General features: G+C 44.3%; 1 protein-coding gene and 1 long non-coding RNA gene across 4 annotated transcripts in view; one reads left to right on the top strand and one right to left on the bottom strand.

Moving 5' to 3' along the window:
- Positions 1-12042, top strand: part of LOC144014020 (uncharacterized) — a 23983-nt gene continuing 11941 nt past the window's right edge. The window contains exons 1-2 of the long non-coding RNA XR_013282385.1: positions 1-334; positions 836-1035. This is a non-coding gene — a long non-coding RNA (uncharacterized LOC144014020). The remainder of the gene's footprint in view (positions 335-835; positions 1036-12042) is intronic.
- Positions 366-12042, bottom strand: part of ncoa6 (nuclear receptor coactivator 6) — a 17895-nt gene continuing 6218 nt past the window's right edge. For 2 of the 3 annotated variants that reach the window (XM_077513490.1, XM_077513489.1), the window contains exons 7-17: positions 11327-11458; positions 8427-9762; positions 8211-8329; positions 7396-7874; positions 7082-7315; positions 3369-6264; positions 3182-3232; positions 1726-1756; positions 1199-1240; positions 827-963; positions 366-735 (exon numbers count right to left, since the gene is read on the bottom strand). In XM_077513490.1, the coding sequence (XP_077369616.1) occupies positions 689-735; positions 827-963; positions 1199-1240; positions 1726-1756; positions 3182-3232; positions 3369-6264; positions 7082-7315; positions 7396-7874; positions 8211-8329; positions 8427-9762; positions 11327-11458 (5504 nt within the window). In that variant the 3' untranslated portion in view covers positions 366-688. The remainder of the gene's footprint in view (positions 736-826; positions 964-1198; positions 1241-1725; positions 1757-3181; positions 3233-3368; positions 6265-7081; positions 7316-7395; positions 7875-8210; positions 8330-8426; positions 9763-11326; positions 11459-12042) is intronic. The other variant, XM_077513491.1, reaches the window with a different exon arrangement.

Genomic DNA, 12042 nt, shown 5'->3' on the forward strand with positions numbered 1-12042 from the left:
ACGATGAGTACCAGCTTTGTTTTTATGAGTAGTTGCAGGAATCTTCTGCTTCAATGTCCGAACTGACACGGCTTGCGCATGCGCGAACAAACTACACAACTACCGAATTATCAAAGCGTTGTTGTTGTTGTAGAACAGAGTTGCAGCTTCCTTCGACAATATTTCCGAAAGTCAGAATGACAAATCAGTCGGCCCAGTAAACGATCCGAGTCTCGCCAGCGGTAAAGCAATGCTTCATTTTAAGAGTAAGAGTTCGTTGGATGGCTTTAATGTATAATAAGGAGCATCCAAGGAGCAAATCTGCTTTCAACGATGCCTCACGGTAACGTATATTGTAAGTAAAATAAGACCAATAATAATAATAATAACATTCATTTGACACATTGGCCAAATGCAGTAGAAAATTTATTTCACTTTTAATATCATTTTGCAAACAGGGCAAGCTCCATTATCAGTCTAAACATGATTAATCCAGCATGGAACGAAACATTATTATTTGCACACATTTTAACAACAATCTCACATTACAGGATGGACAATACATAATTATTATGTTTTAAACAATCTGTACACGATTTCTTCCTCGAGTTAAAAAATAAAAAATAAAAATCATACGCTGGACCAGAGACATCCAAATCAAGTTATTCACAGCATAAAACAAACAGTGGTAAAAAGCAGACGAGTGCTCCTATTTCGACTTCCTTCGCTTGGCTTGAGTGGGGCTGGCTCCAGTTTCTGTCAAAAGTAAATAAGTGGCATGTAGTTTAAATGAAGTATGGCAGTCAACAGTCTGACGCGTTAGTTTATGAACTTGTGTTCATGTTACCTTTAACAGCAGCGGCAGATGTTCCAGGCCGCGTTGATCTCTTCCTGACGCCACTTTCTGCGACTGGCTCTTCCTCCACCTCCTTCTCTGCTCGAGAGCTGCGTCTACTCGGCCCCTTGGGTTTCTCCACAGCAGCCCTGGGAATAGCAGATAGAAGACGAACAAACAAAAAACAGAGAAGACAATAAAACGGCGTGATTAAAGAGGGGGTGAGTTGAACGCCGCACTACTCAGGAAGATAGAATACCACGCAGGACTTTGCTGTTTTTCCTCATCTACCACAGATACTGTCCGTCTTCATCCCGACAGCTCCACTATGTCAACATGACCACTGCTTGTGTCTTTGCAGCGCAAACATGTTCAAATACATACCTTGGAACTAAGTTGATGGGCGTCTTTCTTTTCTTTGCCCATCTGTGATAGAAGTGGAAAAACAGCGGTAAACTATCAACTGTGCTGCACAAACATCATGGCTTCACTTCCAAACCATATTAATACAATCCCCAGAAAAGAGATGAGGCCATGAAGGTCAGCGGAGGTGTAAAACTCATTTGGTGATGCGCCGTCATTAGGTTTAACCTGAGACATGCATTACTGTAGGTATTAGTAGACTGGTACATGCTCATCATACATACCATGATGTGCCGAGGCCACGAGGCTCACTGATTTTCACCATATACCCAACTTGGCAAACCACATGACCTCCCTGAGTTTCAGTCGAGTTAGAAATTTCTAAGCATTTCTTCCTCAAGAGCACAAGTCTTCGGCCAACTTAGATCATTAGAGATGATTATTAGAAAATTATTAATGAATATCTTCGTAAATCCCACTTCCTTATGTATTCAGCGAGACATTTAGTCAAAAAGCAACAATAGCAGTTGTGGTATGAGGAATCTTACCCCTGATCAGGACTTGTCAAGACCTCTTCACCTGAAAGAACAGGAAAAAAAAAACATGTCACCTAATTGCAAAAGAGATATAATAAAACACCCTTTATCTGCATCAAACTGGTACTTCACCTGGGTTCGATCAAACCTCGGGTTCGGCAGAGGTCAAAACACACATTTGATTCATTACTTGGCCTATTGCAGGCAATTTGGTGCGCTCAATATGTCGACTTGTGATCGTACGACGTGTGATCTCTTTTTAATGGCATCCCTTCATCATACTGTCGAGCCAAAAAAGAAAATGGTAGGACAAATGTGCAATATGAGTTCACAAATATAACGGAAGGCATGGTGTTCCACAGGGTTCGATTCTGGGACCCTTTGCTATTTTCATTGTGTCTGTTGCCCTGGGTTCTATATCTTAAGAAAACAGCGGTGATTGCTTCTAAATCACTCCATAAATATAGAGTTGCGTTATCTAGATAAAATAAAGGAACACGTCCGTAACTCATTTGCTCCCAAAAACTTATAATTATGTTCTATTTTATGTTTTAAGTGTCCCAAAGATGTATTTAGACGTTCATGTTTTTTTGTTTTTTTTTTATGCTAGAGCATAGAGGAGGCTTTGATACAGCCTCTCAACTGCAGAGAATGGGTGAAAAAAAATGGTACTAATTACAAAAACGGCCATCAGGTGGCAGCAGAGTATAAGAGCGCAACCAGGGCCATGATGAAAACAAGCTGATTTCCTCGCAATTCTACGCAGATTTGTGAATAATGATGAAACTTACATATATTGTGCTAATTGCTGCAAAACATTAACAGATAGAAATATACTTTTTTGTCCTGATAAAAGAAGAGACTCTAATCTTTCTTTTGGTAGGTTTCATGTTTTTAGAGCAATAGACCACAATATTCTGTGGGCCTTGCAAAGTCTGTCAAAATCCAGTTAAACAGCCGGCAGCGAAGGGGATTGTTTCAGTGAAAATGTCTGGGAGTAAATTAGTTATGCTGCCTGGAGGTGGCAAATACAGGAACACAATGCTTTCTGAATTCAGGGTGAAGAGAGCCTGATTCGATGAAAAGGCAACTCGCCCTGTTCATTTGGTTCAGCAGTAAACCCTATACCTATGTCTTGAATTTGAAAAAAAAACAACAAAAAAAAACATTTTATTCTTCAATAGAAGGGTTTGGTGAATATGCAAAGTAAACTGGTGAGGTTTTCAGTACCTCCAACTGGGTTAAGAATGGGGTATATGCCACGGAAGATGCGGCACTGTTTTTGCACATCAGTTTGTTTCCGGTTCGGTTTGCGACGTGTGGGCTGCGCAAAAATACTTGCGCTTCCGACTTTGTGCCCCTCGGTTGCACATTCGCAACCCGGACCGGAAACAAACTGATGTGCAAAATCATGTCCCGCCTCTTCCGTGGCATATACCCCATAACTGGCATAAAGTAACACACTCACTGGTCTTCTCAACAGCAACAGGCTCTTGTGGAACATCTTGCTGAACAGATTCTAAGAGAAAACAGATAGACAAAGTCAAAACATACTCATACAGGAGTTAGAAAGAATTGCAGAACAATATGGGATAGCGTTTGAAGACGCAGAAGTACCAAGCATCCAGTACAACTGATTTAAGACCTGTATTTACCTGGCATAGTCTGAATAGTTTCAGCAGGGGCCACTGCTTGCGTAATGGTGGGCTCAAAAGACACAGGTCCCGTCTGAGAAAGAGGAACTCTGCTGACACTAGCGACAGATGAATTTGTGGGTGGAGTCTCTTGAATCAGTCCAGGCATGGCAACAATTGGAAGCACAGATGGTACTGGATTTTGAACCGGACTGACTGTAGAGACCAAGGTGGTAGATGAGGCTGCAGTGCTGGTACCAACTACACTGGCGATGGGATTTTGAGACGTTGCAGACTGGGTGAAGTTTGACAGTGAAGCTGTAGGAGGCAATGGCGCCTGGGTAGGAGCAGTAACTTGACTAAGAACTGAAACAAAAGAGGAGACTGCTGGTGTAGTAAGGTTTGGAGTGGAAATAGTGGTGTGGGCCACTGCTGCTTCTGTTGGAATAACAGGACTAGCAGAAGGGTGGAGGACATGTGGTGGAGCTGCCACACTGGACACTTGAGCTGGTATCTGGGAATCAGCTGTTCCAGAGAGTGCTACGGTCACGTGCGCCAGCTTACTTTTTAACTGGGAAGTGGGAGTGGCAGACACGAGGCCCTTTCGAAGTGTGTTAGGACTTGAGCAAGGCGGAGAGGCAATGTGAGGTTGAAAAGAAGAGGACGTTGAAGGACTTGGATGGGATGGCTGGCTGACTAGTGGACTTGATTTCTGAGCTTCACCTATATTGTCTATTTTAACAGCCCCGTAACTGATTTGCTGAGGAGTTGAATGAGCACCAATCGGGGTGGCTGAGGACACACTGGTGACAGTCTGAAGCTGTCCAACAGTGCTTCGGGCAAGTTGAGATGAGCTTGCCCCTGAGGACTGCGTAGAACTCGGGGCAGTAGAAAGTTGAATGTTTGCAGTGGATACTTGGATAGGCCCCATCATGGTGACTGACTGAGAAACGACTGTGGTATTAGATGTACTTGGGACTTGGAAAATTGGGTTGATAAAAACAGGCGTTGTGGTGATGAACTGAGGTGGTCGCGTTACAGGCGTCTGATGCCGGATATCCTGTGGCCGAATATTCTTGTTGGGAAGAGTCACCATTGTGGAGACCATAGACGCAGGAACTTGAGATGTTGCTGCCGAGGTCATTGGGTTAGGTGTGACAAATACAGTGATCTGATTGGGAGAAATGGAACTGGATGAAGCAGGGATCTGTATGACAGAGTGAACACTTGTAATAGGTTTGGGGCCCATGCCGGGTTTCAGCATCACACTGGCTTGGCTTGGACTGCAGCTGGTGGTAGAACTGCTGCTAACGGCTAACGAATGGCTGGCTTGAGTGGAAGTAACGGGTTTCGGGCTTACACTCTGGACAATATTAGTGTTAGTAAAGGTCGGACAAAGGCTAGTGGTTGTACTTAGACTGGAACTGATACCAGGAGATGGCAAAGGGTTTTGGATATTGCTGGGAGTGGTATTGAAGGTCACGCTAGGATGCATGCTGTGACTGCTAATAGGAGTTGACAGAGGAGGCTTAGGTCTAGCTTCTGATTCAATAAGCGTGGCAGAAGTAGAAATGGGGGCCGGCACGTCTGCACTCTGAGTATTAAAGTGAAGTTGCCTCTCAGGATCCATGGCTGACTTGGAGCTGTCTTTTGCTATAGCTTCCCGAGCCATATTACCATGCACAGTCCGAAGATGTTTGTTTGGGACGTCCAGAAGCTGGTTGAGCGTAGTGGGAGGAGCCTTGACAGCCGCCGATCCTCCAGAGTCCTGCAGTGGCACTTTGTGTGTAGGCTGCCTTTCGATTGTCCCAGTTTGCAAATCCAAGTCAGATTTGGGCTGCTGAGGAGCGGGAAGACGAGGACTTGTCATTCTGGGAGCCGATAACTCCCTCAAAGGCTGAGGATGTGGTTGAGGCTGAGATATCTGACGTTGCTCGGATGCCATCATGATCTGACTCTCTCGGCTGCCCTCTGAAGCGTTACCCTGTAAACCGTGGAAGGGACTCTGGGTCTGTTGTGTCTCCATGTTGCCACTTAACTGACTTACCGGATTTGGTGTTAGCATCATAGTTTGCCCTTGAGCATTAACCAGCTGTTGAGGTTGGAGAGGGCATGTGATGGCGACTTTTGCCCCTTTTTGTCTTCCAGGACTTGGTGTGGTTGACTTGCGACTAGAAGCTGGGCTTGACCTACGACTATTGCTAGGACTTGCCCTTTTACTCTGTCCTCCGGACTGCTTGTCTGGTTTAGTGCCTCCTCCACCAGTAGCAGTAGAGAAAGTTTGTTGACTGTTGCTTGTGTTATTTCCACCACTTCCATTGTTGCTGTTGTTGCCTGGTAAAGTTAAGCTGGGAGGCGCCTGTCCAATGGCTTTCAACGTTGTTGGGTTAAGGCCCTGTTGGTCAAATCCCCTGTTCATGTTTGTCTGCCTGGGTGGCAGAGGAATGTTAATTTTAGGTGGAAATAACCCTGCAATCGAAGCATTGAGCCTTTCTGGCGAAAGGTTGATTTCCGAGGGCTCAGTGCTCGGCGGACGATTAGTTGGGGTGAGGGGGTGATGGTATGGCCTGGGGCTGGCCCTGTTGGGAGTTTTTGGTCGTGAACTCTGTGAAGTTGTAGGAACATTAGGGAAATGAATGCCGGACATGGGTCCTCCTTGTTGAGGTTGAGCGGGCAACTGTTGCTGGGGACTGGCTCCAGTGTGCTGGGCCACTGATGACGGAACAGAGCCTTGCTTCATCACATGCGGCGTGGAACCCTGGTTGGCCATCATCTGTTGGGCGCCATTTCCAGACTGCATGCCCATCTCGGCACCACTTGATCTGTCCTGCTTCGGTTGGATAGTCTCATCAGAGCCAGTGCCTTGGGGACCCTGTCCTGAATCAGGAAGGGACATTCGTCGTGTAGCACCTGCAAGCTAAAATGCAAAACACAGTAGAGTTGACCAATACAAATATTGCACACACAGTATAATTAGCCCTTAGCGTTAGTACTCAGTCAGTGGTTCTTAACCTTGTTGGATACTGAACCCCACCAGTTTCCTAAGCGCATTCACCAAATCCTTCTTTATTGATTTTTTTTCTTTCAAATTCAAGACGTTATAGGGTTTATTGGTAAACAAAATGAACAGGGAGAGTAGCCTTTCCATCGAATATGGCTTCAGGAAGTGTTCCTTAAAGTTTTGCTTGATAGCTTGTTGCGCTGGACTAGAATTGCTCAATTTGGCATTGCAAACCATGCAGTTAAGACACTGACTCCCATCACTCAACTCAACTCTATATTTAAAGAGCACTTTAAAACAATCACCGCTGTTTTCGTAAGCCAAGGGGTAGCAAATACAATAAAACAGCACAGGCCCCAGAATTGAATCCTGTGGAACACAATACGTTTATACGGTTATACAGGCAAATTCAAATGGTACATATTCGTCCCACCACTTTTTTTTTTTGGCTCAACATAGTATGGAGTCAAAAGAACAGTCACGTCAACTAATAAGCGCAACAAATCCCTGCAGCACCTGCAGCCTATGATCCCCAAGTGGGGCGCATCATCACGAATCATTTGAGTCGGGTGTATGCCTTGGTCTCCCCTCATCAAGCACCTGGGGTTCGATCCAAACCAGGTTAAGAACCACTGCTTTATGTCGAACATTTGACATTACAAAATGTAGCTTTCTTGAATAGTTAAGTCTTTTCTTGAGTAACAAGTCCCATGAGTTCACCACTTGCTCTCACCTGGGGATTTATGATCAGGGGCATCCCTCTTGCTTTGTCAGGTGACGGCGCTAATCCTGCATGACCTTGAAGGTTGATCATGACGGGCATGTTCCCTTGCTGGGAGACAGGGAGTCTCTGCGCCTCAGGTTGATTGCTAATGACACGAGGTGGAAGTTGACCTCCTGGCGCAGTGGACATGCGATTTTTCTGCTCTTGCTGCATCTTAAGCATCATCAGCATCTGTTGCTGTTGCTGCAGTTCGGGTTTAAATCAAGCAAGATTAAATTATTGGATATCTGTCGCATAATGTCAACATACTTCAATAAAATCACCTGCTGTTGTAGATGTTGCTGCTGACTCTGCTGCTGCTGCTGCTGCAGCTGGTGGTGTACCTGGGGTTGGCCTTGACCTGTGGTCTGTGGTCCTGTCATGCCCTGCTGCCCTTGAGGATTCTGGAGACCTTGCATCTGCAACTGTTGCATCTGCTGCTGCTGCATCTGCTGCTGTTGTAGTTGTTGTTGCATTTGCTGCTGCTGTTGAATCTGTTGTTGTTGAATTTGCTGCTGCTGCTGTTGAATTTGCTGCTGCTGCTGCTGTTGTTGAATTTGCTGCTGCTGCTGCTGTTGTTGAATTTGCTGCTGCTGCTGTTGTTGTTGCTGAATTTGTTGTTGTTGAATTTGCTGTTGTTGAATTTGCTGCTGTTGTTGGATTTGCTGCTGTTGTTGGATGTGTTGTTTTTGTTGCTGCTGTTGCATGAACTGCATAGGTACCTGCTGCAATATCCTTTGATCACCTGGTTGACCAGGGAACACTTGGGGCGAACAGATATGAAATGGAAACATGTCATATATACAAAGAATGTTGCGACTAGACATAGTAAGAAACTTTACATCACTGGCTATATGAAGCGCATTAACCCACCACTGTATTTAACTAAACATAACTAGCATTTGCTCCACGCACTCTTAGTTTTAGCTTATTTTGTAATCTGAAATCATGCCAAAGTTTTACAAACATTTATTGCAAAAAAAAAAAAAAAAAGACAAAAGAAATGTGTGTCATATATTAGTCAGTGCTGTCAATCCTGTTATTTAATTAATCCAGTGAATTTAACAATACTCAAATGAATGAAACAATTTTTAAATACCTGAAGGCCTATTGGGAAAGTCAGCAAGCTTGGGGCCTGAGTTTTCCAGGCCCAAACTCTGTTCGCCACCAAAATTTTGCAGTTCAGAATCCTCCATAGAACCAGTCACATCCAGACCTCTAAAAATGTAAGAAAAACAAATCAACTTGAATAATAATAATATTACTGTACAAAGTCTTTGAAAACTGGCTTTTTGTCGCCAATAAAACTGGTTACCCAGGTCCCTCAACTTGCGGTGGCCCTTCTCCATCTTTTGGCTTCTTCTTTCGTGCAGGTTTCTTCTTTTTGGGTTTGACCTGATTGCTCCCACCCGCTTGCTTTCCTCCTGGTCCAAACTGGCTGGCTGAGATATCACTCTGCAGCAGATTTACCAGCAGTGGACTTGTCAATGTTACATCTTTACTGACAGGAAAACCACCTGCCTGTGCACAAGGTCCCCCCATTGGAACCTGAGCCGGGAATTGGGAATTAAAGTTCATGCCGTGACCCGCAAAGTGTCCATTTCCCATTTGCATGTGCTGAGGGCCCCCCATCATGCCTTGTGCCTGCTGTACCTGCATATCAGGGACCATCTGCTGGGCCCCCAAATCGCCTGTCCCACTATTGGGATCTCCCATTTGATGTGGGTGTGGTTGAGCTGTCTGTTGTTGCTGCTGCTGTTGCTGCTGGAGCAATACTTGTTGTTGCTGTTTCTGCTGTTGCTGTAACTGCTGTTGTTGCAACTGTTGCTGGATAAGAGGGTGACCAGCAGGAAGCCTCAACTGTTGCCCATGCATACCCATGATCTGATTCGGGTTGGCAGTGAGTGGAACCTGTTGAGGCTGCTGCTGATTCATCTGTTGATGATGTTGTTGTTGTTGTTGTTGTTGTTGTTGTTGCTGTTGCTGCTGAAGCTGTTGCTGTTGTTGCAGTTGTAACTGTTGTTGTTGGAGATGAGCCATTTGCTGCTGCTGTTGTGGCGTCATCTGCTGCGGGCCAACCTGGCCCTGGAACTGAGCCATGTTACCTTGAATGTTTGGTGAGGGCCCACGCATCATCTGGCCAGGCATGACCCCGGGGGGCATTTTTCCTGCAAATGCCTGTTTGTTGCCTTGCATTTGGCTTACAACCATTTGTTCCATCATTGAATTTTGCTGCTGCTGCTGCTGCTGCTGTTGTTGTTGCAGGAGCATTGCCTGATGCCCTTGGCCTCCAACCATCTGACCCTGCCCATGAATCACCCCCTGGCCTTGCTGAGGCATCATTTGCTTGGGTGGGGTCATCCCTCCTCTCTGCCCTTGACTGAGGGGCCTTGAGAGGACAGTCTGACCTCCACCCTGGCCTTGAACCATCTGGCTGGGGGAGGAGGACACGGGTTGGGCCTGATGCTGGAGGCCCAACATCGGGGTCTGAATGCCTGGCTGCTGTTGCTGCTGCTGTTGCTGTTGTTGTTGCTGGGCCATGCTAGGCCCAGGAGCTGTGCCAGGGGACTGACCTGGAATGCCACTTTGTACACCCATAACATTGGGTTGGGCATGGATTGAATTTGGTGTGGAGGATGACTGCTGGATTCCTGATGCAAATAGAGAAGAAGAACATTGGTAATTTACATAAAAGTTAACACCAATTAGCACGCAGCCTGACTGTTAAATAATGCTTGCGTGAACATTCAAGTGGCCACAAAGTAAACAATGTAAATATGTTTCTCATGTGGGAGAAACTAATGAGAAAGATGAGAAAAATGAGAAACTGAAAATGAGAACATTTCTTGTTCGGATAAGAAAGTAGTCCCCTGCATGTTAGTATGGGAGTCATATTAGCTCGGAAATATGATGGACCAAGTGGGCCAGACCAGTAAAATCATGGTATATAACTTAAAAATAATTGGCGTCAGTTAAACATATTTCTTCTCTCTATATTTGCAAGCCAGCCCTAAATTGCTGGGCTCAACTGTAAATATATAACCTGGCAATAGCTAGATGGATATGTGCTTCACTCAAGTGAGTTCTCCGCAATATCCATATGTTACCTCACCACGTTAATTTGGTCGGGAAAGGCGGGACATGCTGTACAATAATTTGAGCTGATTGGACGATGCGGACCAGTAAAATCATGGAACTGAGCCATGTTACCATGTTTGTTTTAACCAATCACGGCGATGGGTGAAAATTTTGTGTTCGTTCTTGCCGAAGGGGGGAATAGGACAAACATCTTACCAGCTAGAAATGCATGAAGCGCCCCTCGCTGTTCAACATTCAACAAGGAGACGGGGAGTCATTCTGCGAGAACAGAATTAATTGCCGCGTCCATTCGTCCATGTTAGGTTTGTTTGTTAGCCCCGGCGGCGGCGCTTTGTCACAGTTTTGTCACAGTTGCATATCCTGCCCCCAAACACAATGTCGCTCTGTGATTGGTCCGAACGTCGCTCTCGAGAGCAAGGTTAGTAAATAAATGGTTCAAAAAAATAACACAAATGCAAATTGAACGCGGCAACATTTTGCCCGTATGAGTTCCGTACGTGTTATACCTACCTGGTTTGCATATATATTGTTCCCAGAATACATTGTGTGCCACAGTTAACCAAGTTATAGACCTTAATCCATTTCACAGGTGTTTGTGTTACCAGGAGGTGAATGTGTGTCGCATTTATGTTGGACTTATTTTGGTCAATGATTTTATTTTACTTTTTTTTTTTTTCCCCAACAAAAATTAACTTTGTTGTGTGTAAAATAATGACACCCAGATCAAATCCATGTACAAATTGCATTGCTTATCTGAGGATTGCATGTGAAATTACAAATTTGTTTTGATTTTGGTCGTCAGAGCATCTCGCGGCCGGATTAAACCCCTTTGTGGGCGTGATCTGGACCGCGGGCCATATGTTTGATGCACCCTATTATAACTCCATTTCGTTTCGGTTGCAATTCTGAGTGAAAATGAAAATTTATTTTCACCTGGGACTTTATTATAAGGACAATGCTGCTTGACTTGCATGTCATCACCATTATGTTGTGCCTGAGGAACATTTAAAATGACTGATGTTTTGTCTGCGAAATAAGATACCGCTCTCATCCTAAGGAGAATGTTTCTCGTTCAAACAAGAAAAACTTATTGTTAGAACAATAAGGGCATTTTACCTGTGTGAGTCATTGCTTGGCTGCTCTGTAGCTGCTGACTTGATCCCCCACCTGCGGCTCCTGACGTGCTTGTGCCCACCTGACCTTGGGCAAAGTTTGGGTTTGGAAAGCCCATTGGCCGCTTTGGCATACCTGTGGTCAAGATTCATTGACTTATATATGGCAATGCCAAGTACAGTGTTCCCTCGTTTATCGTGGGTTGATCTTTCGCGGCCTCGCTGTTTTGCAGATTTTTACAGTGTGCTTTTTGGTTTGTTTATTTTTTTGGTCTTTGCGCGGCTGTATCTCTCGAACCCTACATCCTACTGGGGACATACAGGCATCCGCAGATTCATCTCGACGAGACCGTTCCAATGATGTATGTCCCGTCGCTCCACAACGTTACATTCCGGAGATAGAAAATATATACTGTGCTGTACAAGTAAATTAAGAAAAAAAAAAAAAAAAGAGACTTTAAATGAAAAAAACAAAACAAAAACAAATAAATGAAAAATCATTCATAATAAACTAAAAATCATACCAAAAAAAAAAAAAAAACATATATAACAAATGAAAAAAAAATATACAGTGATGTATACTGTAATTAGTAAATTAAAAAACAAAACAAAACATACTTTTAATGGAAAAAAATGAATGTATATGAAAAAAGAACAAGACAAATGGAAAAGCATTTATAATAAAGTAAAAATCATACCAAAATAAAAAACATGTAATAA

This window comes from Festucalex cinctus, chromosome 2 (genome assembly GCF_051991245.1).
Source record: "Festucalex cinctus isolate MCC-2025b chromosome 2, RoL_Fcin_1.0, whole genome shotgun sequence".
In the NCBI taxonomy this organism is placed as follows: Eukaryota; Metazoa; Chordata; class Actinopteri; order Syngnathiformes; family Syngnathidae; genus Festucalex; species Festucalex cinctus.